The following is a 25,414-nucleotide window of genomic DNA, read 5'->3' on the forward strand; positions in this document are numbered from 1 at the left end:
CCCGCCGACGTACCTGTCGTACTCTCCGACGTCGCCGCTCAACTCGCCGCCGCCGGCAGCGGCGGCGGCGGCCTATGCGCCGGAGGATCCGCGATATGGCGATGATGTGGTCGGAGAGGAGCCCGGTTCCGAGGGTCAGGAAGACGAGAACTACGACGAGGAGGATCAGTAGCAAAGGGTAAGCGAGAGCGAACAGGAGTACTCGGATGGATCTGATGAAGATGATCATCAGCAGGTACAAGAAGAAGAGGAGGAGGAGGAGCAGCAGAGTGAAAGCGAGAGAGAAGAGTACTCGGAAGGATCTGACGGTGAAAATGCCGTGGAAGATGAGCAGCAGGCATCACATGGTCTTCCGGAAGAAGAAGAAGAGCCGCCGCAGCAGCGAAGTGAAAGCGAGAGAGAGCAGGAGCATCCAGATGGATCTGATGGTGAAAATGGCTTGGAAGACGAGCAGCAGCAGGCGAGAGAACAAGAAGAGAAGGAATAAGAAGAGACGCCGCAGCCACATGCCGAGGACGACGCTGCCGCTGTTGACAGGGATCTCGCGGCGCCGCCGCCGCGGCCGCCATCGCCCGCACCGTCGTCGCACTCGGAGAGCTCAATCGTCGGGGAAATGACGGTGGATCGCACCGACGCACTCGACTGCGGCATCTGCTTCCTCCCGTTGAAGCCCCCCATCTTCCAGGTACACGTCGTCTCGTCTCTGAATCAGATCCGTATCCGAGATTACCAGATTTTCTTCCCCTAATTCTGATCTTGATCTCGTCGGATCGATCCACTATACGATTGGACAAGATCAAGATCTAGATTGATTCATCTGACCTGAAATCTTTGCATGGCCGCAGTGCGACGTGGGGCACGTGGTGTGCTCGCCGTGCCGGGACAAGCTGGCGGCGGGCGGCCAGTGCCACGTGTGCCGGGACCCGACCAGGTTCCAGCGGTGCCACGCCATGGAGAAGATATATGGTGGACGCCGTCCGCGTCCCGTGCGCGCACGCCGAGCACGGCTGCGCCGACCGGCCGGCGTAGCACGACCGGTAGCACCACGCCCGCGAGTGCGCGCGCGCGGGGTGCCGCCGCCGCGCCCGGCTGGCCGTGCACCGCGGAGCCCACCCCCGATCGCTCCTTCGACGTCCACCTCCGCGACGGCTTCAACCTCATCACCGCCGCCCGCGGCGAAGCCCAGCACCTGATCCTGCTGAACGTGGCGAGGACGCCGTTCGGCCGCGCCGTCTCTGCGGTCCGGGTGCGCCCTCAGGCGGCCGCCTCCACGGGAAGCTCGTCGGCGCCGGCGGGGAGCACGAAATGCAAGCTAGCTCGAGCTCTACTACTTGCGCCTCAAGGGCTTCCTGCGCGAGCACTTCCAGACGTCTCGGGTCGAGGTCGCGTCCATGGATGGCTCGGATGCGCTGCCGGATCGCAGCGCCTCCTTCCAGTTCTTCTTCCCAAAGTGTGCTGGTGGATCCGACGAGGATGATCTTCGCGTCGATGTTGTTATTAACATCAGCCCATCATAAACAAAAAGCAGATCGATCTGCCCACGAGTTTCAAACTAGACAATACACTCGGGCGCGCGTGCCCACGAGTTTCAAACTCGAATTCTGACGAACAGGGTTCAAATTATTAGGCCTTGTTTAGTTGCTTAACTTTGGAGTGCCAAAAATACTGTAGCAACACTGTAGCGTTTCGTTTGTATTTGTGAATTATTGTCCAAATATTGACTAATTAGGCTCAAAGGATTCGTCTCGCAAAGTACAACAATACTGTGCAATTAGTTTTTAATTTCGTCTACATTTAGTACTTTATGCATTTACCGCAAGTTTGATGTGATGAGAAATCTTCTTTTTGCATAGTGACACAAGTTGAGATTTGGGGGTCAACTAAACAAGTCCTTAGTTTTGCACTCTTTTTATGCGCGTGGTGCATGGCGATGGTAACACGAGACCTTCCGCCAACAGGGCGTCGGCGCGTGTCGTACAGACCATCAGCCGTACGGCGATGAATCGGTAGACACGAGTCAAAGGGCGCACACAGTATTAAAAGTCGTTCGCTCTAGACTTGAATGCAAAGCAACGGCCTTCCTTTCCGAAATGAGTGAGGTGAGCTCGTTGGGTGGTGGAGCCCACCGCGGCCTCTCCTTTCTCCCACCTCTCTCCTCTGCTCTCTGGAGGCGGAGGGGGCCAGACGGCCAGTGCAGTGAAGTGCTTGCTCTACCAGCAATTTACCAGCCGCCTGCTCGCCTTTCCCTTTCTCGGTTAGCTCGCTCGCCATTCTTTTTCTCAAGAGTTCCAGGGAAAAAAGTTTGTAGCTCGCCATTTTTTTTTATCAGCAAGAAAGAAAAACTCGGTGAGCTGAAGCATCAGCAACAGCACTGCAGCCGCGGGTGGGAGTGAGCTCCCCTCCCATTGCTCGCTTGCCCGTCGTGGTGGCCATGAAGGGCGTCGACGATGCGTTCCTAGGCGTCGGCGACAAGCCGTGCGTCCCCTCCTCCTCTCTTGCTTGCTTTCCTGCCCTTTCGGTTTTTTACTGTCCTGTTCGGTTGTATTGTTCTCTAGGACAAGAATCCAGATTTGATCCGCATTTGAATATGCCCCGCACATTCTATTGCTGTCTTTATTTGTTCTCTTTTCCCCCCCCCTTAAGATGCTGACTTTCGCTAAGGAATCAATTAGGGCCCAATCAACAATGTACCAGCAAATTTACTGTGCTTCCCTTCGCATGATTTCCCCTTTTTGTTAAGAAATATGGTTGCTTTTTTAGAGAATGGCACTGAAAAAATATGGTTCCTCATATAGTTTCTAAAATAAATCTGATGACTGGGATGATGCTGATAGTCCTCTGCATCTGACCATTTCCCCCCCCCTATGCTGTAAGAATTGTTGCTCTGATTCCAGTGGCCTGGACATTTGGTGCATTGTGGGGAGCGGTCTGGTCCCGGTTGCGAAACCCCAGCACGGCAAATTCTACTCCAGGAATTGCTACATCATTCTGAATGTAAGCATCTCTCCACCAATTGCCTTCCCCAGGTGTGGAATTACACCGCTCGATTTCATGTGTTGTGCGAATTTCTCAGACAACTGAACTGAAAACCGGGGTTCGCATCCACGACGTGCATTACTGGGTTGGGGAGGAGGCCAAAGAGGTGTGTGCGCTGCTGCATCAACAATGGTCCCTCAAATCAACACTTCTGCTTGGCTGTCGCTTTTTTGCTTATGGCTTCATTTTTGTCCTCTGCTCTGCATCGTGGTTGTGACCACCTAGGAAGATTATCTGATGGCCTCAGACAAGGCTGTTGAGTTGGATGCGGCACTGGGCTCCCACGCTGTCCAGTACAGGGAAACACAGGGTGAAGAATCTGACAAGTTCTTGTCATACTTCAAACCGTGCATTATTCCGGTACACTCCCAGTCCCCTCCGCACATGGTAGGATCTGGGCACAAATCCAGCCGGACAACAATGTTTAGGTGCGAAGGAGAGCATGTTGCTCGTGTCAAAGAAGTAAGGAGGACTGCTATCTCAAGATTTTCCTTCATTTCTCAGTTTTGCTGGATGCTGATGTAAGACAACCTGCTGTGTTTCTAATGCTGTCTAAGGTGCCATTTTCACGGTCCTCTCTCGATCACAAAGGGGTGTTTATAGTGGACACGGCATCAAAGATCTTTATTTTCAGTGGCTGTAATTCCAGCGTGCAGACAAGGGCTAAAGCATTGGATGTTGTTAAACACCTGAAGGAAAACCGACACTCTGGCAGATGTGAAATTGCAGCGATAGGTACACCTATATACAGTTGCTTCTTGCATAAGAGTGGGGGGTGGAAAGGTGAGAACTCCAATTCTTTTTTACTTTTCAATGATTGCAGAGGATGGGAAGCTTGTTGGTGACTCTGATGCTGGCGAATTCTGGAACCTGTTTGGAGGTTATGCCCCTATTCCTCGTGATTTATCAGAAGCAGTCAGTGAGGAGTCAATGAATATGCCATCAAAGATCTTTTTTTGGTGAGTAGCCTTGCTTAATGCAGACGTAACTAGTCTTCAGTTGCAGGTACTGATATATTTGGCAACTTTGCTGCCTGCAGGATTAACAAGAGAATCCTTGTTCCCATGGAGGCACATTTGTTAGATAGAGAAATTCTGAACTCAGACAGAAGTTACATACTGGACTGCGGCACCGAAATATTCCTATGGATGGGAATGACAACGCTGGTTTCAGAGAGGAAGACATCTGTTACTGCCTTAGAAGTGAGCCAGATGAAATCTGATAACTTTCCTTTCTGATATTCTGCACACGTACTTGTGTAGATCTGAAACCAATTTCTATTTAATTTTGGTTAGGATTATGTGCATTCCCAAGGCAGGTCCTCTCGTACAGTTATAATGACAGAAGGTCACGAAACTGTCGAATTTAAGCTTCATTTTCAGCATTGGCCTAAGATTGTTGGGATGAAGTTATATAATGCTGGGCGAGAGAAAGTGGCAGGTGTGACCATGGTGATTTGTCCATCAATTGTTTCCATGTAAAACTTGGTAGAAACCTTGACATAGTCTTACGCTGAATCATGGTGCAGCTATTTTCAAGCATCAGGGTTACGATGTCACAGAAATTCCAGAGGATAAACCCCAGCAGCTCATCAGTTGTGATGGCAGTCTGAAGGTAAAATGCCCTGCCTATGTATTGGTATATATACAGCTGTCTGCAGAATCTTAAAATCGAATAAAATGTATTGCAGGTTTGGCTGGTGGACCATGGTTGTACAACCCTCCTTAGCACTGAGGAGCAGGAGCAATTGTACACAGGAGACAGTTATATCATCCAGTATAGCTATGTTGAAGATGGAAAAGACTATCATCTGTTCTTTGCTTGGTCTGGTAAGAACAGTGTAAAGGTGCGTCTTTGTAGTTCCGTTCAAGGAACCTATTCATATATCAGAGGAAAGGCTGTTAGAAACCTTGTCCACAGCTGTATGATGCAGTTCTATTGCTTGGCTCTGTTTGCACATACATGTGCAATTTTCAGTGTTCTGCATGTTTCTTATCTGTGCATTACCTGCAGGAAGATAGCATGGCCACAGCATCATTGGTGTCTAATCTGGCTGATTCAGTAAAAGGGCATCCAGTTGTGGTCAGCTGCTTCAGCCCTACACCACTGAAAATTTCACATGTCACCACACTTCCGTTCACAGTGTTGTCAATTCATTCGCAAATGTAATCGCAGGCACAAGTGTTTGAGGGAAGAGAGCCTGAATTATTTTTCTCAATCTTCAAGTCACTGATCATATTCAAGGTACCATGGTACACACATACATGCATAAATTTTTGTTCTGCATTCCAAGTACCATGTAAGGAGTGGAGTGGATGCATAGCTTGGATATTGATATTTGAGTTTGTTATCTCCTTTCCATTCCAGGGGGGCAGGAGTGCTGCATATAGGAATCATGTCCTACAGAAAAGTGATAGAAATGGATCTCATCAGAGGGACGGGGTCGCTCTATTCCGTGTTCAAGGGCTCAAACATGATTGTATGCAAGCCATTCAAGTTGATTTGGTGAGTTCTGCAAAAAATAAGGAGCCTGCACACAATTAGCTTCATAGCCTGAATCATATATTTCTTTGATTCTTTGGTGGTGCTCTAAACCTTTTCCTGTGAATGGATTGCATAATTAAACTGCAGGTTGCGAGTTCACTTAATTCTTCACATTGTTATATTTTGCAAGACGGAGGTTCTTACTTTACCTGGTTAGGAAGCCTCTCTTTGCCAAGCGACCATAATATACTTGACAGGATGATGAACAAGTTGTGTGTAAGGAGATTACTGCGAGCAAATCCTTGTGTTCTTCTCATTGATGAATATTGAAAAAAAAATTTCGAACAAGATGAATATTGAAAAATCATGTGGTATATCCCCTTTTAAGCTATTATAGCATTATTTTTGCAGCCATTGAAACAGTCCCTGCTAGTCAGAGAAGGCTCTGAACCGGATGACTTCTGGAAAGCGTTAGGAGGACGATCAGAATACTCCAAAGAAAAGCATGTCAAGGGTTGGCCTGCAGATCCACATCTGTATGCTTGTAGATTTGAACAAGGTATGCACATATCATATATTGTGTTCTAGACAGTATTGTTGTATAGATGTGTCTCGAAGTCTAAAGTATAATCTCTTTGCAGGTCTGCTCAAGGTAAGTGCTACCTTGCAATGAACACTTGAGTCTCCAAAACAGACGGCTAACTAATAGAATCCAAAGCAAATATCAAGTAACCTGTTTTGTTTGGTTCGTATCTTCAAGGTCAAGGAGATATTCAGCTTCTGTCAGGATGACCTGGCAACTGAAGAGACATTGATACTGGACTGCAACGATGAAATCTATGTCTGGGTTGGACTACACTCAGATGTTACATCCAAGGAGCAAGCACTGGATATTGCGAAGGTCACCAGAGATTAAGAACTTGATTTCTTATAAGCATTCAATCACAATTCCCTGTGAAATATCTCAGTTCTCTTTGTTTTCTACATTTCTGCAGATGTTCCTTCAGGATGGTATTCTTCAGAACAGAAGATCGATCGAAACAACAGTGTATATTGTCACAGAAGGGGATGAGCCAGCATTTTTCACCAACTTCTTCAACTGGGACAGTTCAAAGCAATCATCTGTAAGTGCTGGGCACACACATTGCGGGATATTATAAAGCACAGCTCTCCAGTTTACCAGTGCTGCAGTGCATGAACTCCTCATTGACTGACTTGTCTGGTTTTGTGTTCTTGCACATGCAGATGGCAGGCAACTCATTCGAGAGGAAGCTGGCCCTCCTGAAAGGGCTGTCACCAAAACTAGAGGTTAGACTTGTTTTTACCATCAGTTTGATGTCATCTAGAACTGTTTTCCTATGAAATTCCTACATTCCATACCACCTGCCCTTTTTGGCTCTGTTTATTCGTGGGATTTTTGCAGAAAATCCCTATGAGAGCCTCTGTGTTTCGGTTTGATAATTGCACATTAACATACACCAGTAACTAAATTACACTGCACCGTGTCAAATTATTATCATTATATTGAGACTGTCTATTTCGGTTTCGGCTGCTTTGGGATGCAGACGCCGGACAGAAGCATGCGGAGGCCGTCGACAAGGAGGCCCGGGGTATCGTCGGAGCCGACCACACCGGAGCAGCAGCAGCAGCAACCGTCGGTGGCGAGGAGGGCATTCGGCTCCGCCTCCACCTGGAGGTTGGCAAGGGAGCGCTCACCGGCTACCGGACTGCCACCATCGCCAACACTGTCCCAGTCCCCAAGAAGCCGCTCCTCGTCCTCGACATCGACGCCTACGGCGGTGGCACGGCGGCTCTTCCCCGCCTCCCTGCACGCGTCGGAGACCGTGCACGCGCTCTCCAACGGCAACGGCACAGCTCGCCGACGGTGAGAGCTGCCGGAGGCCAGCCGGCAGCCGGTCGCATGAATGAAGATGATATATAGATGTCGTGCACTCGTGTATGATGTGTAATCGATCGTGTACCTTCAAACTGCTGCGTACAGTTGTACTAGACCATGGATATTGGACATTGCACGTATTTGTACGGTCCATCGGTGTTACGACTACAAAAGTACCGTGGTCTGAGAATTTTTCTTGTATTCCTATACGGACTCGATCGAAGTCTCGGAACCCTGATCGACTACAAGACCAAGTACACGCGGCTATAAATCCAGACACGGGCGTAGTTCTTCGGCAAGCGAGAGGGTAGGGGGAGAAAAATAGTCCACATCGATCCCGAGGAAGCAATGGACACTGGCGCGGGGCAGACGGCCGGCGATGCCGCGCCGCCGGTGTCTCCAATTCATGATGGGGACTTTGTGGTATTCAAGTACGCCAGCGAGCACGGAGACCGCGGGGTGGTGGGCGTTAGGGATGACACGCCGGAGGGCAAGGTCTCCGTGATATGCGTCAGCGGCGCCGAGGTGCACGCGGAGCTGGGCGACCTCACCGTCGTGGACCGGAGCACCCTGCGCCCGGGACATATGGTCGTGTCCGCCTCGGACCCCGGCGGCCAGGTCGGGCTCGTGATGGGCGTTGACACCGTGGTCGACCTGGTCGAGCTCGAGGGCCGCGGAGGCGGCGGCCTGGTCGCCAGGGGCGTGCCGACGGCCGAGCTGCGGCGCGTCACGGAGCTCAGCATGGGCGACTACGTCGCGTCCGGGCCGTGGCTCGGCCGGGTCGTCGAGCTGTCCGTCGACGTCGACGTGCTCTTCGACGACGGCGCTGCCTGCAGGGTCCGCGCGGCGGAGGGCAAGCTGTGTGCCGGCCGCGAGAACCTCAAACTCATGATGCGACGGCACAACGGCTTCTTCTATCCGGGGCGGAGCGTCCGGGCCGCCGCCAAGGTCTTCGAGGCCGCCCGGTGGCTCAACGGCCACTTTAAGCGCCGCGTCCACGTCCAGGGCACCGTCGCCAAGGTGGAGCTGGCCGCCGTGCTCGTGCAGTGGGTGGCGTCGGCGCACCTGGGCGCCGGCGCCAAGGAGCACCTCACCCAGGCGTCCCCGCCACCGCACCAGCAGAGGCCTCGCGACCTCACCTTCTTCCGCTCCGACAACCACTGGGCCGTGGGCGACCGTTGCTTCTTCCGCGACCCCCGCCACAATGGACCTCGGCGGGCTAGTTGTACTACTACCGCCGGCTATGCTGCCTCACCGTCTGATCATCACCATCTTCCTACCTCGGTGGCGCCTGCTGATCCAAGCGGCAACAGCAGTTCGTCGCCGTCGCCGTCGTCTGCTCCTGTGCTTGAACCGACGAAGCAGCAGCAGCAGCAGCTGAGGAAGACGTTCTTCAGGAGGCACAGCCGGGCGCGGCAGCGGCGGCGCGGACGGAGGCACGCGGCGTTCGAGCGTCCCATGTCCGTCGCGGGCACCCGCACCACTGCCGTCGTGCTCTGGCAGGACGGCACGCGGCAGCGCGCCGTGCCCTCGGCGTCGCTGTCGACCTTCGACACGCATGTTATCGAGTTCGTCCCGGGAAATCGCGTCACCGGCGGCGCCGTCGAGCCCGTGGACGGCGACGGCGGTCAGGACGATGGTGCGGCCGCTCGGCTCCGCGGCGTCGTGAGAAGCCTCGACTGCAAGGAGCGGACCGCGCGCGTGTCGTGGCTCAAGCCGGCGCCGCCCGGCGAGGAGCCCAGCGAGGTGGAGCGCGACGAGACGGTGAGCGCGTACGATCTGGCCAAGGATTACGATCATGACATCTGGCACGGAGCTGTGGTCGTACGCCTGCTGCCATCGGAATCAGGCGGCGAGGATCTTTCATGGGTGGGGCATGCCGTTGATTTCTGCGACGCGTATATCCAAGTCAAGTGGGGCGACGGCAGCGCGTCGAAGGTGAGCTTCTCCTCGAAATGAATGTCCACAAGAAAGTTCAAATTTAAAATACTATACATTTTTAAATTAAGCACTTCACTCTTTTGGTGAATTTCAGGTGTTGCCGCATGAGATAGAGGTTGTACAATACGAAGACGTCCTGGTGATGCAACAGGAAATGGACGACTGGGTGGACGACGACGACGCCGTCGAGGCAGCAGAGGAGGACAACCACGAAGGAGAGCCTGCCGCCGCCACCGCCGCCGCACGCGTCGAACATCAACGAGATGGCACGACGACGGGGCGATTGGGTGCCTTTATCCACGCATTGATCCGACTGCCTGGCCAAGTGTTGGCCCGAGGAAAGAGGTACCAGTTCTGGGCGGTGGGTCGACGCCGTCAATGGAGATGAGCCTTGAAGTTGAAGACTCCACCGGCAATGGCCGTGAGACGACGGAGCGTGTGGCTGTGCTGACGAGCTGCTGCTAAGGAGGTGGTGATGGTTGTTGGATTTTTTATCTGTGGCTATCAACATTTATTTCATATCATATATTATGATCATTATATATATATATATATAGGATTATACTATACAATATCCTGGTACGAAATAATCTATTCCGTACCCGAGCCGATCGGTGTGGTCAGCGTGGCCGGTCGCCGGTGCCGGTTTATTTCCGCGAACGTGGGTTTTCCGATTTTTTTATCAGGTCCTCCGAACGTGGGGTCAACATCCTCCCGTTCCCGTTCTAGCAGAAACCTGTGGCGGATCCACTTTGGATCTACTTGATTAAACATGATTTAGCCGCATAATACGCGACGCTCATGCCTAAACCGAGTAAACACGAAGTGCCGTCGGATTTCTTCCGATTTAACCACTTGAATAGGACCATTTTAGCAGACCCACACTAAGGTGAGCGGTTCCAGAGAATACAACAAGTCCACCGAGTTAACAACTTAACCACTTAGTTTGGTTATGAAATAAACATCAGAGTTTACAAGGTTTCAACAAAAATAACAGAAGGTAAAACCACTAGCGGAAGCAAAGCGTCAGGGTCGGACATCCCTGGTGAGGCTAACCGGGACATCACTGATCCCTCTCCTCGCTATCCGAGGAGGGATCCCACTCGACCGTCCAACCCGGAGGGAGCTGGGGCGGCCAAGTGCCAGCAGAAGAAGGGTTGGGAGTAGCAACTTCACCTGAAAACAGGAGCCACAACAAGGCTGAGCTACTAAGCTTAACAAGACTTAACCGACAGGGAGTAAAGCTACTCCACGGAACTAGACATGCAAGGCTTTTTGGCTGAGGGTTTTGTTTGCCCAAAAGCACTAAATAGAACCTTATTTTTCAGTTTTAGCTCAGGTTCTAAGTTCATTATCCGGTCTAAGTTTGCAACTATTCTAAACAATCATAGAATCAACCAAGGTATGTATATATCAACAAAACCATGTCATCATCAGATTTTTCATTTACTCAGGGTGACATAGCGATCAAGCAGTCTCAAACTGTGAGAGGCAGACGAATCGATTCGAGTTCTTTAACCATGCATGGTGAACCTAACCTCACGACATCTGCGCACCACGGAGGTCGCTTCCTTTGTCGGTCTTCCCCATCAATCCCCTAACCCGTGTCGGGCCCATTTCCTTTGGTGCAAGGTTCCACAGACCCGGCCTCTGCCGTTCTGTGACCACGCATGCCACCACGTGCGACATCCAGCAGGGGAAACTCCATTCCAAGAACAATGGGGCGACCGCTCACATCTAGGTTCAATCCGGTACTAGGCTTCCTCATCCCATACTAAGTATGAGGTTAGTACTTTCAAACACTTGATCACGAACACCACCACTGTCGGGCCTTAGTCAAGTTTCATAGATAGACGGGGCGATCAACCGGCCACCAAAGAGTTACCCAAAACCCTGCCCCGTCCATCGTCCTTACAGTTGTAACAGAAGGGTAGACAGCCAACTCCTACAACTCGCGAGTGACAGGAAATCACTCGACTTTTACCGCTTCCTATTTAAGCAAGCAGCTACTCGGTCCAATAGCTAGTGTTCAGATCAGGGGAGCTACGTTATGCATCTAGGGTTCCAAACAACTCCTATACGTAAATGCACAAGCATGCTAAAGAAGGCATGCGCAAGTCTGGTAAAACAACACAGGGTTTTCATGCAACCGGGGCTTGCCTTCGAGCAAGGAGGAAAAGAACTGCTCGACTTCTGGGGCGGCTTCGGCTTCAGAGGGCAGGAGCTCAGCTAAACCGTCGTCTTCTGGCGCCGGGTGCAGCTCGTAGAAGCCGTCGGCGAGGCGCAGCTCTACACGAATGCAATGCATTAGTTAGTATAGACGGTTATTTCAACAGCAACACTCGCAAGTCTGAGCCCAGAAACTCGCGACAAAAAGCAGGAGGGTGGGAAGGTTCAAGGGAGTGGGTGGAGATCAAGAGGTAAGGGTCGGAGGAAAGGTACTTATGATCTGACCCTTAAACTAGAGGGTTTGGTGTGCTAGGGATCCTCAGACTCAACGCTGAAGGGTCCCCAAGTTTTACACATACACCCTCGGTTTGAAGAAAAAGGATACAGCCGAGCCCTCGGGCGAGGCGGAGAAGGATCGGCGGAACAGTCAGGGCCGGGCGAGACGGAACCGGGGTCGGGCGGATAAGAGGGGTCGGGCGAAGCGGACAAGGGTCGGACGAGGCGGACCAGGGGTCGGCAGCTTACCTTCTTCCTACAAGGAAAGCTTGGGGTCGGGAAGTAGCAGACTTGGGCGGAGGGACTAAGGCTTTGAACAGCGGCTAGGTCAGGCAATGCTCCGGTGGCGGCGGTGCTTCTTGTGGATCACAAGTAAGCTCTTACGCAGCGCGGAGGGTCAAGCGGCTGGATGGATTGGGGAAAACGGTGTGGAGCGGAGAGGAGAGTTCCTCAGGGACTTAGTGTGGTGGCTGTGGGAGTTCGAACAGGGAGCAAGAGAAATGGTGGAAAGGCAGCGATGGCGAAGGGAACTCCAGCGGGGCTCGCGCATTCCCTTTTATAGTGGCGGGGGAGTGAGAAGGGAAGCGGCGCGGGAGTGAGAAGGGGAGCGGCGCGAAAGCCGGGGAAGAAGCAATGGAGTGCTCTGCCTGGGCGGCGATTGAGCGACGAGGGCGGTGGAGTAGGACTTCGGGTATGACGCCAGCGGTTATTGGGCTCTGGCGTCAGGGCGGCGCAGGAGCGGGTATGCCGGTGGTTGATATTTGGCGGAGGCGGGCGTCGTCGTGTGGTAGAGTTGATGGAAGTGACCGGGTTAACGGCGCTAGAATCGAGGGCGCACAGGTGAGAAGACAGGCGGCCGCGGGCGCGCGGGCGAGCGCGGAGCAACAGATTGTCGGGCGGCTTCTGACAGGGCGGGGAAAGGAGCTTCCGCTGCCGTGGTCAGGGTTGGCGGAGGAGGAATCGTCGGGTAGCGAAGACCAGGCGGCGCGACTGTATCGAAGTGACGGAAAAGACGGGCGACATCGGGCTCTGCGGCCGGGATCTGGCGATGTGATGATGGGCGCGGGTGGCGAGGTGTTGCAGAAAGGTTGCAGAGGGGCTTCCGCTGCGATTGGGGAAGGGGGTGCGAGAATCCATTCGGTCGCGGGCTAGAGACGAGGCGGAGCGGCGGGCGTCAGAGAAGTTGAGCCACGCGGCGGGGGAACTCTGAAGCAGGCATGCAACTCGAGTGCGCCTATCGCGGAAGATCTGGGGAAAAAGATCTCATGGGTCCACCGGTCAGATAGAAAGGGTGTGTTGGGAAAGACTTAGAAGAATCCGACGGTGAGTTGGGGTCGGCGGGGTCGGAACTGGAGACCAGCGGAGAGGGGTCGGGTCTCAGGGGTCGGGACCGGTCTGGAGGTTGATCACTTAGGCTTGAAAAGCTAAGACAGGTGACCAGGGGCTCGGATTAGGATTAACTTGGAAGATTTGGGGTCGATCGTCACAGAACTGCCCCAGCTCGCCATCCCCCGCCGCGCGCCGTCGCTCGCCATCCCCCGCCGCCGCCGTTCGCCATCCCTCCCCGCCTTCGCTCGCCATCCCCCGCCGCCGCCGCTCCTAGACCCTAAGCACGCCGCGCTCCGCAGCCACTCGCCATCCCCCGCAGCCTCCGCCGTTGCCGGGGCCGGGAAGAACTGGCGCATGATCACGACCTCCGCGGAGTCGTCGTCTTCGGGCGGCCGCGGACGAGGAGGTCGGAGACGTCGGCGAACGGGTCGGCGGCATGGCCATGGTAGCCGGAAGTCATTAAGATCCCACATGGCTAGCTAGGTGCTGGTCTCCGTGTGGTCAACCGCCCCTCCTCCTCGACTAGCTCACGGCATGGAAGCGCAGCGGAGGCAGGTTCATATACCCCTTCCCTGCGGAAGCCTCCAATTCCTCGCCGGTTCCACCTTCTGATCCAGGTTGACTGCAACGGAATCGCATTTGTGGAGTTCTTCCTCGGTCACGGCAGCTTCCTAATGCCCCCTTCACCTTGATTTCTTCGGATTAATGAGATCTCATTCTCCCCCCATCGCAAGGTGCCCTCTATTCTTCTCCCGTGTGTGTTTTCAGTTGATTTTGATTGATTTTCCACGAAGGTACCGATGATTTGTGCAGGTAGATTGTTGGCCGTAGATGGTCTGGAGCAGGTTGCCTCCCTCCCTCTTTCGAAAATCCCCTCTGACCTGCTGACCTCGTTCAGACATTGAGCCTAGTTCTGAGAGCAATTTTCATGCCCAGCTTACAGACAAGATCCATGTGCTAATGCAATCTCATGGTTATTTGGATGCATTGACTTGAATTGGCACTACATGGTTTCTCTGATTTCAGTTTATCTCGCTGAGACACCAAGAGCTGCTGCGCCTGTAAATTGGTTCTTGCCAAGATCATTCTAGTGATCAATTAAAAATAAATAAGTCTAGCCATGCTATTGGAATTCTTAGTAGATATCAAAAGAATCCTGGGGAAGAACATTGGAAACAAATCAAACATGTACTGCGTTATGTCAAAGGAACTTTGGACTATTCTTTATGTTTTAACGGTCATAATCTTCAGCTGCAGGGTTATACTGATGCTGATTGGCAAGGAGATTTGGATGACCGGAAGTCTATGTCTGGTTATATATTCACTTTGGCAGGAGGTGCAATTTCTTGGTGTAGCAAGAAGCAGAATTCGGTTGCTCTTTCATCCATGGAAGCTGAATACATTGCTGCATCTGAAGTAGCAAAGGAAGGCGTATGGCTAAGGGAATTTCTTGCATCACTTAAGGTCGTGGAAAGTGCATCACAACCTGTCACTATTTTTTGTGATAATATGGCGGCGATCAAGGTCTCTAAAGATCCTAAATTCCATAGTAAAAGTAAGCACATTGAGAGAAGGTATCATTATATTCGTGATGTAATAAATAGACTCAAAAATGTCCGTTTAGTTTATTTGCCTAGTACTAGTATGGTTGCAGATCCACTGACTAAGCCACTTAGTCAGGAATTATTTTCTAAGCATACTAGAGACATGGGACTTCAGGTTATTGATTGAAATGTTTTAGCCAAGTGGGAGATGTTGGATTTTTTTATTTGTGGCTATCAACATTTATTTCATATCATATAGTATGGTCATTATATATATATATATATATATTCACCTCAATGTGGAATTATTTATTGATGCGAGTGATATGGGAATTATTGTTGCGGAATCTAACTTGAGGAATTTTTACTCGAGGTGCCGAGGACGTTTGTGCTGGAATACAGTAGAGGAACAAGTTTGAGATCGACTTTATTGGAATGTTTATTATGTACGTACATGTTTGACCCGAGTACAGCACGGCGGAAAAGCTGGGTTTGTTGTGCAGGATCGGCTCTGCAGGCTGTTAACCCACATGATCAGATTGGAATTGATCTCATATATACAACTGATCATGGCACGTGACTCACACATGTGTGCTAGGGACTAATATATTTTAGACTCATTAAACTGACCTGTCTGATCGTGGTTGGTGATATGGTTCAGGAGTTACACGGATTTCTCCGGAACACAGATGGAATATTTGTTACATCTGGAAGTGGAGTCTATAAATAGGTCCCTACCCTAGCCTCATTATGCATTGTGAGCGGTACCACGGATAAGACAGAAGAACAGAGGCTAGACCGCATAGCGCACAATTTCCTTCAATGGTGATGACTTTGCTGAGGAGGAGAAGGTCGATGGTGATGATGATGATTCGTTTCACTTCACACAGTTCGGCGTCGTGCAGCTGATGAGCCCTCCAGATCACCATTTCCTCGACGACATGGAGCAGGTGCGCATTCCTAATCAATTTTATTTTAAAGCTGATTCAGTCGTCAGAATCTATGAGAAACTGAGTCCCACTTTGTTGTAGGAATTGTACTGTTACTGTACTTGTCACAAACTTGTACAAGTTATATGAAAACCTGCGAACAGTTGAGCTTATAGCAGCTGGTTGTTGTGCTTTTTTTTTCCAAAGTAATGTGCACGAGAGGTCCATTAACTTTAAGAGGTGTTACTTAGGTCCACAAATTTTGAAAAAGTTTGGTTCATAAACTTGTTAAGTCGTTCACCGCAAGTCCATACCCTTTCACATGGGCATCTAGCGTTGGCATGGCACGGTGACTGTGCATCTAGCGTTGGCATGGTATGGTGACGGGCACACTGACATGGCACCCCTAGCATATTCGATGAAATGCTAGGAGGAGAGAGAGGAAGATGAGATGGATGAGAGAAAAGATGCCCAGTCAGCCTACTATATCAGCGCTAGCTAGATACCCATGTAAAGGAGTATGAACCTACTTAAGAAGTTTATGGATAAAAATGCATTTTCAGTGTTCGTATACTGGCACCGATGTACCTCTGGTGTATTTTATTTTTTTTTTCAAATTTGTTTAACACAGGGCGCTGGTGGTGGGAAGGAGTGGAGCAAGAGAGTGCAAAAGGAATGGAAAATTCTACGAGACAACTTGCCAGGTACATTGTGTGGTCAAAAACTTCTACCAACTATGTTTAAATTTGTGCGTCCACCTTTTCTTATCGGCTTAAGATTTTGCATGAACTAGTTAACGCTAGTAATCGATGATATCAAACACTGTTCACGACACGTGTCACAAACTCACGACAACGGTATGCCTGCCTGCAGACACCATCTACGTGCGGGCGTTCGAGGACCGGATGGACCTGCTCCGGGCGGCGATGGTGGGCGCGGCGGGGACGCCGTACCAGGACGGCCTCTTCTTCTTCGACGTGCGGCTGCCGCCGGCATCGTACCCGCGGAGCCGCCGCAGGTGTGCCACCACTCCTTCGGCCTCAGCGTGAACCCCAACCTGGACAACTCCGGCACGGTGTGCCTGAGCCTGCTCGACAACTTCGGCGTCGACCGTCCTGCAGGTGCTCGTCCTCACCGCGCAGCCCTACTACAACGAGGCCCGCTACGAGGAGACGCTCGGCACGCCCGGGGGCGCGCGCGACGTGCTCCCCTACGCCGAGAACGCCTACGTCCTCGCGCTCCGGACCATGCTCCACCTGCTGCGCCGCCCGCCGGCGGGGTTCGAGGCGCTCGTCTGGGGACACTTCCGCCGCCGCGGCAGGTTCGTGCTCCGGGCGTGCGAGGCGTACCTGATGCAGGGGTGCCCCGTCGGCACGCTCGACGCCGATGCCTGCGCCACGGCGGAGAGCGGGGACCGGCGGCCGTGCTCGGCGGGATTGAGGCTCGCGCTCGCCGGCGTCGTGCCGCGGCTCATCGAGGCGTTCACTGAGATTGGCGCCGACGGATTCGAGGAGTTCGACCGGCTCCGGCTGCAGCTTGGCGGTGGTGGGGTGCCTCGCTGATTACTGCACCTAGCGGTTAGCCGGTTACTCAAACGCACTAGCTAGTTATCACGATATATTACAGTGTTGTGTTAATTTGCATTTATTATTTTCTCTGTTCAATTTTTTTTTATTTTCTAGTGCCACTGGCGCTGCCGATATACTCCTTTCGTATCAAAAATTTTATCACCGTTGACTTTTAATTTACTCACAACGTTGAGCATATGTTTTATTCAAAATTGTTAAGATAAGTCGTACTTAAAATAGCTCCGACGATAAAGTAAGTCATAACGAAAATAATAATATTTACACATTTTTTAATAAGACGAATGGTGAAACATCACGAGTAAAAAGTCAACAGCGACAAATATTTTGATACAGAGGTAGTATATTCTTTATTTGTTAACGTGGTGCTTTGTTTGAGGAAGATCCATGACCATTTTGGATCCTTTATATAGGAGAAAACGAGAGTTAGGCAAACAGTTCCTCAAGTCTTTTGTGGATACAAAAATTACAGAAAGCTTAATTAAGCCTTTTGCATAAGACTAGGCTATTTCTACAATAGATGTATACATTTAGACTAAATCTATAGTTTAAGAAAACCCTAGTTTCCAAAACTGCAAAGTTTGTTACATCTAAATACCTTTTAGCATGCGCTTGTTTTTTTTTTAAACAACGTGGGTTGGTATGGTACGGTCGTTCCCTCCATGTTCATAGAATGGGATCAACCCATTTCTTGTTAGGTCAGAGGATTCAATTGTAAGAGGGGTTAAAGGGGTGGATGAATATTTAGCACCCTGGCCCCACATGTTTATTTGCAGGTCCTCTCCCCCTTCAAAATCAAATCTTCCTCATCTCGCCTCGACTACCGCGTAGCTCACCCTTCAGGAGGAGCTCGAGCTCGCTCTCACGTCGAGGAGCTCTCCACAAAGGAGGTCAGCACTGCCATCCCATGGTCTCGCTTTGCGCCGCGCCGTCCTACGCTGCCCGCCCCACCTTGCATTGTTTTTCTAGGGCACCACGCTCGTCCTCCGCCAGCTAACCCTGCTCGGTGGAGCTTGGCACGCTCATGCTTGACTGCATGCCAAGCACGCGAGACGAAGGGAGTAATGACATCCATCTAGGTCGGAGTCTGTATTCTTATGTCCGACCTTGCACTTCAATCATCAAACTAAATATATGCTTATAGTATTCCGAAAATCGATATGTTTACAAATTATTATATTTTCTTATAAAAACTGCTTGCCTGCATGCTCAAGCACGCGGGTTTTTTGAGCACGCGAGATGAAGGGAGCGATGACATCCATCTAGATCGGAGTCCTTCTCATTTTAGGATACAGTCCGACATTGCACTTCAATCCTCAAACTAAACATATGCTTATAGTATCTAAAATCTGATGTATTTATAAAATTATTGTATTTTCTTCTTATAAAAACTAAAAGGTACAAACGAACCTAAGTTCCAACAAAAACCAAACAAATAATCGCTGCTAAAATTCAAAGCATCACATGAATTCCTTCCGCTACCCCGGGTGGAGATAATGAGGTCGGTCCATAAATTTTCCTTTCATTTACCACATTTCGTTTAAAGGGTCAAAGGAAGATATTGTACAAGTTATTTGCAAGAGCCAACTTGATCCACTTCCCCGAGATCCTGGATGAGGGAAGCGACTCCAACCATCGTCCATGTACGATCCATCTCCCTCTGCTCTTCATTGCGTCCACCTTGGCCTTGTCCTATTTTCTCCATTTTTTTTATAGTCTAGGAAGTACACGTTCCTTTACTCCGGACGCCTCCGCCTCCTGGCTCGCTTTCTCTTCTTTCCCTCTCTGCCGCCGGCGGCGAACCCAACCCAAGCGATCGTCGCCAAGTAACCAAGCAAGCGGGAGCGCGGCAGCACAAGAAGTCCCAATCGCTTCGCTCCGCTCCGCTCCAGGTGAGAATGCGCTGCAGCGAACTCTTCTTCTTCCTCCCCCAATTCCATTTCCCCCTCAGGCAAAACCCTCGAATGCCCTAGCTTTATTTGGGGGGGTTTCTCTCCACTTTTTTCCCTCTAAAAATGTTGAAGAAAATCCCGTTCCTAGTTGTGCTTCGGTGCCGCGGATTCGCAACCGCTCTTGTTCCGAGCGAACCGGCGGCGTGCTTTGCGGGGTGGAGTGGAGGCGGCCGCAAAAACCACCTTTTTTTGGGGGGGGTTTCTTGGACCTCACCTCATCGCCAAGAATTTCGATTTCCCCCTCTTTTTGTTTGTAACCCCGTCTCTTTATGTATGTGAACATCGATTCTTGGGATGAATGCTGGGAAAGATGCCATTTTTCCAAAAGATTGGTAAAATCGATTACTGTACTGATGGAGGAGGGTTTTGCAAACAACCAAGAAGTACATCAATGCATAACCCGGGTGGCCGTGTTGACTTAGTTTATGTATATTGCTTCCAAGGTGCTCTGCTTTTGTTGGTGCTCTGTTCTTGAATTCGTCAGGTGCCTTGTCTAGGATATAAAACCCAACCCTCCTCGTGCACTTGACATGTCGGTTAGCTTACTGAGTTTCTGTAGCTTAATTTTGCTGTAACCAAGTCTAATATGCATCACTGGATACTCCCTGTTGTTGAAACAAAAAAACAGTTGCATTTAACTATTTATCAGATTGTGGTGCTATTGTGACGGCTCAAGTTTGAGCAAGATATGGCAAGATGCTATAAGGGTGGTAGAAATCTATGATGTTAAGCTTCCGTCTCTGATTCAATCTATATTCAACTTATTAGATTAAGGTTTAAATGCTGATTCAATATGTATTTAACCGGTTCTGTCCTCCTACGTTATGCGTGGTCGTGGTATATCCTTTTTTATGTATGCTTCTTTAGCATACTATACTATTGAGAGATCATAACATGGCTTTTCCCCTCAGGCCCCAAGGTTGTTGGCCTTCTCCCTCGCCTTCTGCCATGGACTACACCTCGGATGGAGATTCTGAAGTTGAAGCTTGTGGGGATGGCACTTTTGAGCTTCTGGTGTCAGGAAATTTAAAAGTGATGAGTGATGAAGGCGTTTACCAATGCCCCTTTCGTTCAGATGAAGGGAAGGAATGCAGCCTAGATGATCTGTTGCAGCATGCCTTGGGAGTAGGGGCTGCACGTGACCCGCAGGAGAAAGAGAAGGCAGACTACCGTGCTCTTGCAAAACATTTGAAGAGTAAGGCAGCTGAATCATCAGTTGGCTCAGTGTTGCAGCCAATGCTTATGGATCCACAGGTTCCTCAACATACCAGAGATGAGCAGTTTGTCTGGCCCTGGATGGGCATCCTAGTCAATATGCCAAATGAATTCTTTGGCAAAAGTGCGAATAGGCTGAAGGAGCATTTCTCATCTTTCCATCCAGTTAAGGTCCATCCGGTCTATAACAGAGGTAGACCCACACGTGATGCTATTGTTGAGTTTGGGAAGGACTGGAGTGGTTTTAGGAACGCACGGGCCTTTGAGAATCACTTTATGATGAAAGGGTACAGCAAAAGATGCTGGAAGGAAATGAAGTGCGGAGGTACAGAGTCTATTGGGTGGATGGCAAGGGCTGATGATTACAATTCTCTAGGGGCAATAGGTGAGCTACTGAGAAAAAATGGTGATCTTAAAACTCTCAATGATATTGTGAAGGATGGGACAAATAAAACTGACAAACTGATGGCTAATTTGGCTTGTCAAGTTAAAGAAAAGGAGATGCATTTAGAGAAACTTGAGTCTGAGTACAACAAGAGATCTGCATCACTTGACATACTGATGCAGAAGAGGGAACAACTGCTCCAGTCGTATACTCAAGGTACACTAGAATATCTGGTTATTTATGCATACATCTTGGAGTAATTATATACATATAGTGGTAAGTTATGCTGACATATATTTTGTTTTTTCACTATTACTAGAAATCATGAAGATGCGGCAGCATTCTCAACAGAATACACGAAGAGTTATTGACGAGAACCGGAAGCTACAGTCAGATCTCCAGGGAATGATGGATGAGCTTGACACAAGAAACAAACAAATTGAGGCGTTGTCTGCACAAAGTGAGTGCAACAGTAGGGAGCTTGAGTTAGAGAAGCAAAAGGTGAGAGATCCATTTTCTGCGGCACAATTTTATTAATAAAAAATAGTTACATAACTGCTTGGTAATTTGTGTAGTGTGTTTAGTTTTCTTGTCTCCCATGGCAGTATATGTTGTCAAAATGATGAAAATAATCTGTTGCTGACCATCTGCATTCTACTATCACAAGGGCTTAAAGAAAACATCAGTGCTCTTTCTAGCTACCATTTGTTGCTAGATATCATGGAGCAAAACTTTTAATGTTGTCACGGTGAATGAATGAAGTCAGTGCCAGTCTTTGGGTGTCATCTGGCAATGTAATAGGAGCAGAATGCTGAGTGAAAATTAGACAGCTTTATGCATACAACTTACATGTGTCTTTTTTCTGTGCAGAATGCGTTGAAAGCCAATCATCTTAGGTTGGCCGCATTGGAGCAGCAGAAAGCTGATGAAAATGTTATGAAGATTATGGAAAAACAAAAGGTTAGCTCCTGTTTCCTTGATGTGTTTGCGTGCTGTTTTCTTTTGATTAACTCATGGTCGTGGGTGTTTTGCTATGAGGTAATATCAGAGAGAGAAAGAAGCTGTTATAGAAAAGCTCACGATGTTGAGCATACAGTCAGAAAAGAAGCTCAATCTTGAGTTAAACATTAAGCACTTGATGGGAAAATTACAAGTGATGGAGCTGAAGCCAGGAGATGAAGATTCTGAATCCGGCAAGAGGATAGATGAACTAAGAGAGGAGCTCAGTGAGAAGATCACTGAACTGAATGATGTGGAAAGCTTTAACCAAACTTTAATTGCTAAAGAAAGCAAGAACAGTGATGAGTTGCGAGAAGCTCGAGACGTGCTGATAGATGTATGATACTTTTTACACTGTACCTCTCAGTTTCATTGCGTGCACTTGCTGTTTATGAGAATTCATGTTTGGCCCAATTGCAGGCCCTGCAGGGTTTGTCTGGCGCCACTAGTTCCCAGACGCAGATAGGCATCAAGAGAATTGGTGAGCTTGACTCCAAAGTGTTTCTAAACATGTGCAAGCGGAAATTTTCTGCAGAGGATGCTGAAGTGGAAAGCGCTATCCTGTGTTCAAAGTGGCAGAAGGAAATTAGCAATCCAGAATGGAATCCTTTCAAGGCTATTATGGTCGATGGAAATATGCTGGTATGAATCTTTTGCTGTTGTCAACTACTCAACTGTTACTGATAATCATGAACTGCTTGTCGCCGAAAGTAATGGAGCATCGGTTGTGCCCGTGTAGGAAGCAATCAGGGAGGATGACAAGAAGCTCCTGGAACTGAAGGAGTGCAGTGAAGAAGCCTATGCTGCGGTAATGAAGGCACTGAATGAGCTGAAGGATGTCAATGGCAGGAGGAGGGATCCTTTCCCTGAGCTGTGGAACTACGAGGAGGGGCGTAAAGCACAGACGACTGAAGCAGTTCGGTATGCTCTGAAGCTGTGGAACGCAAGCAAGGTGAAGGGCAAGAGAAGGCGTTGAGCTCAACGCAGTGGCCTCATCCTGGTTGAATCAATTAAGGCCCTGTTATGAGACTACTACAGCCCTATAGACTTGTTGTTCTTAGGCAGAGCTGTCTATTTTGGAGTGGAGTGCAATGGTAGTTAACCAGTTAACCTGGTGCCTTTCGCTGGGCCTTTATATATATGTACTCTGAAACCCAGTCGCAATTCTGAACATGGCTCTAGTGTCAGTAAAACAATCCTGGTGGAGTGGTGGTAAACCTAGATTAATCGGTCGCACTGTGATGTATAAAAGCTGGTATTAAGTAGAACAAATGCTGAAATTGTGCTCCAACTAACTTTAGTCAAGTGCAGAACTTACTTTATCCAGTGCTCCGTTTATCTGACTTATATTTTACCAGTTTGCACTACGAGGTTACATACAGATTCTTGCATATTTATCTAAGACTTTTAGTACTAATTACACAATTATGAAATGGTGTTTTCAGTATTTTGATTCTATACCACCCCATTATGTTATCTGGACGGAGGAGCCGAGGAGGTACCTCGAAAAACGTGCATTACACGTCACTCGTAAACTGTTCCAGTCTTACTCTGCAAATACAGCACGTGAAATGCAACCCAATGTTGACATTGCCGTCGAGAGCACCGATGCAAGCTAGCTACAAGGTCACTCTCACTTCACAAACAAGAAGCATACCGTCGGTGGAGCCCAGCCGTACGCAGCGCGTGGCAAAGAGCGGGCCTCGTTCGCCGGCGGCGCGGTCTGTGCGCCTGAGCTCGCCATCATGTCGACGTCGACGCAAGAGGTGGAGCAGCTGGACTGGATGGACGGCGACGATGATGCCGCGGCGGCGTCGCCTCGGGCGCAGTCGTCGTCGCGGTACAAGGGCGTGGTGCCGCAGCCCAACGCGCGGTGGGGCGCGCAGATCTACGAGCGCCACGCGCGCGTCTGGCTCGGCACGGTCGCCGACGAGGCGGCGGCCGCGCGCGCCTACGACGCGGCCGCGGCGGCGCCGTCAACTTCCCCGGCGGCCCCGCCGGCGCGGCCGAGATGGCGTTCCTCGCCGCGCGGCCCAAGGCCGAGGTCGTCGACATGCTGCGGAAGCACACATACGACGACGAGCTCCGGCAGGCGCTGCGCTCCGGCGGCGGCGGCGACCACGCCCTGGCCCTGGTCCCCCGGGTGGCGCTGTTCGAGAAGGCGGTGACGCCGAGCGACGTCGGCCGGCTCAACCGGCTGTGGTGGTGCCCAAGCTGCACGCCGAGAAGCACTTCCCGCCGCTCGACGAGGCGGCGCCTCCCGTGCTGCTCGCCTTCGAGGACGTCGCCGGCGGGAAGGTGTGGCGGTTCCGGTACTCGTACTGGAGCAGCAGCCAGAGCTACGTGCTCACCCGGGGCTGGAGCTGCTTCGTCAGGGAGAAGGGCCTCGTCGCCGGAGACACCGTCGCGTTCTCGCAGGCGCAGGCGGCGGTCTCCTCCAGCACCGACGACGGGGAGGTGGATGTCAAGCGCCGGATGTTCATCGAGTGCAGGAAGCGGAAGAGGAACGACGGCGGCGCCGGCCACGGCGATGATTGCTGCGCGGACGGCGGCGCGCGCGTCGTGAGGCTGTTTGGCGCCAACATTGCCGCCGCGGCGATTGGGGCTTCATGCATGTGTTGAGCTGTGAACCACACTGCAATTGAGCTCATGAACTCGCCATGATCGATTAGGTGTCCAAATTGGGCCGTTGATCGTTCTTTTTTTTTGATAAACAAACATAATGATTTTTTTTTGTGACAAAGCTAGCTCTCTACTACATTTTCTGTGAAATTCTTGCACCGATCCATGTCTTTTAAGTGAGCATCATCTAGTTCATAGACAGTCTTCTAGATTGATATGTTGATCGACTTGCTATACTTCACTAACGGCTAAAATGTTTCGAGATTACAGTAACACTTCATGCCGTTGGATGGATCATAAGCTTCATTTGGCATTTGGACACCTTCCGTTTGTGCTGATGCTTGGTAAGCCATAATGGCATCAAGTAGGGCTCTAAACTTGGGATAACGTATCTAGCGAAAATGTTAGGATTTGATAATTAATTAAGTGATGAAATATTTGAAATAGTTTCTCTTGCATTATTTGGAAAAATACAAAAAATGTTTAAAGATGATGCAAAGCATCACATTAATTTGTTGCGAAGGCCAACAAAAATGTTGAGGCATTTGTTGCAACTAAACTCAAATTATGTACCGGGATTTCTTTACATGGCTTGCAATGAGAGTGACACTCTAGAGTTGTCTTTAAGTCAACCACTCTAAACTTCTGTTGCATATATATATATATATATATATATATATATATATATATATATATATATATATATATATATATCACTTTTTATATGCATTAAGTTTTGATATTTTAAAAAACAACAAAGATATATTTGTGTTCAAATTACTTTCATAAATGTGTTATTTTGCAATATTATTTTATAAAAAAATTGTATAATATATCAGTATCTCTAGAAGTTTAATTGAGCACAAAGCCCTCACTCTTTGGATATATGGTTCCAACTTCTAACTTTAACAGATTGAGTGTGATGCCAGTTAGTTGCAAAGTTGGTGAGGCCAAACTGTAGATCCATGGGCTTGAGTAAGTTCTACGAAGGGGGTGAGGCAACATTGAACTCCCAAGGCTATTCTTCCTCTATTTCTTTTTATATGGTGC

The 25,414-nt window shown here is 49.9% G+C and overlaps 3 protein-coding genes and 2 pseudogenes across 4 annotated transcripts; all 5 read left to right on the top strand.

The window, feature by feature from the left end:
- Nucleotides 1-613: 613 nt before the first annotated feature.
- LOC117864875 (uncharacterized) lies at nt 614-1,517 on the top strand. The gene is made up of 3 exons (XM_034748947.1): nt 614-716; nt 846-1,246; nt 1,344-1,517. Exons 1-3 carry the CDS (start codon nt 614-616, stop codon nt 1,515-1,517), a joined length of 678 nt encoding a protein of 225 aa, XP_034604838.1.
- A 655-nt stretch (nt 1,518-2,172) lies between these two features.
- On the top strand, nt 2,173-7,568 carry LOC117865954 (villin-1). The gene is made up of 19 exons (XM_072295117.1): nt 2,173-2,475; nt 2,895-2,994; nt 3,074-3,142; nt 3,262-3,498; nt 3,594-3,771; nt 3,860-3,995; nt 4,076-4,238; nt 4,332-4,476; nt 4,565-4,650; nt 4,727-4,882; nt 5,050-5,118; nt 5,212-5,280; nt 5,404-5,541; nt 5,668-5,796; nt 5,932-6,079; nt 6,270-6,421; nt 6,516-6,644; nt 6,766-6,828; nt 7,086-7,568. Exons 1-19 carry the CDS (start codon nt 2,432-2,434, stop codon nt 7,407-7,409), a joined length of 2,535 nt encoding a protein of 844 aa, XP_072151218.1. The 5' UTR covers nt 2,173-2,431; the 3' UTR covers nt 7,410-7,568.
- A 136-nt stretch (nt 7,569-7,704) lies between these two features.
- Nucleotides 7,705-17,167, top strand: LOC117864876 (probable ubiquitin-conjugating enzyme E2 23; annotated as a pseudogene).
- Nucleotides 17,168-18,690: 1,523 nt separating this feature from the next.
- Nucleotides 18,691-23,059, top strand: LOC117862939 (factor of DNA methylation 1). 2 transcript variants are annotated; one of them, XM_034746489.2, is made up of 8 exons: nt 18,691-19,083; nt 20,055-20,743; nt 20,846-20,959; nt 21,063-21,244; nt 21,614-21,703; nt 21,792-22,079; nt 22,163-22,384; nt 22,482-23,059. In XM_034746489.2, the coding sequence occupies exons 2-8, from the start codon at nt 20,092-20,094 to the stop codon at nt 22,716-22,718; spliced, it is 1,785 nt and encodes a 594-aa protein (XP_034602380.1). In that variant the 5' UTR covers nt 18,691-19,083; nt 20,055-20,091; the 3' UTR covers nt 22,719-23,059. The 2 variants fall into 2 exon arrangements, with proteins under 2 accessions (XP_034602380.1, XP_034602379.1); XM_034746488.2 differs by having other exon boundaries at nt 18,693-19,083; nt 20,055-20,959.
- A 428-nt stretch (nt 23,060-23,487) lies between these two features.
- On the top strand, nt 23,488-24,364 carry LOC117864877 (AP2/ERF and B3 domain-containing protein Os01g0141000-like; annotated as a pseudogene).
- Nucleotides 24,365-25,414: the final 1,050 nt, after the last annotated feature.

The sequence above is a fragment of the Setaria viridis genome, chromosome 7, assembly GCF_005286985.2.
Source record: "Setaria viridis chromosome 7, Setaria_viridis_v4.0, whole genome shotgun sequence".
NCBI lineage: Eukaryota > Viridiplantae > Streptophyta > Magnoliopsida > Poales > Poaceae > Setaria > Setaria viridis.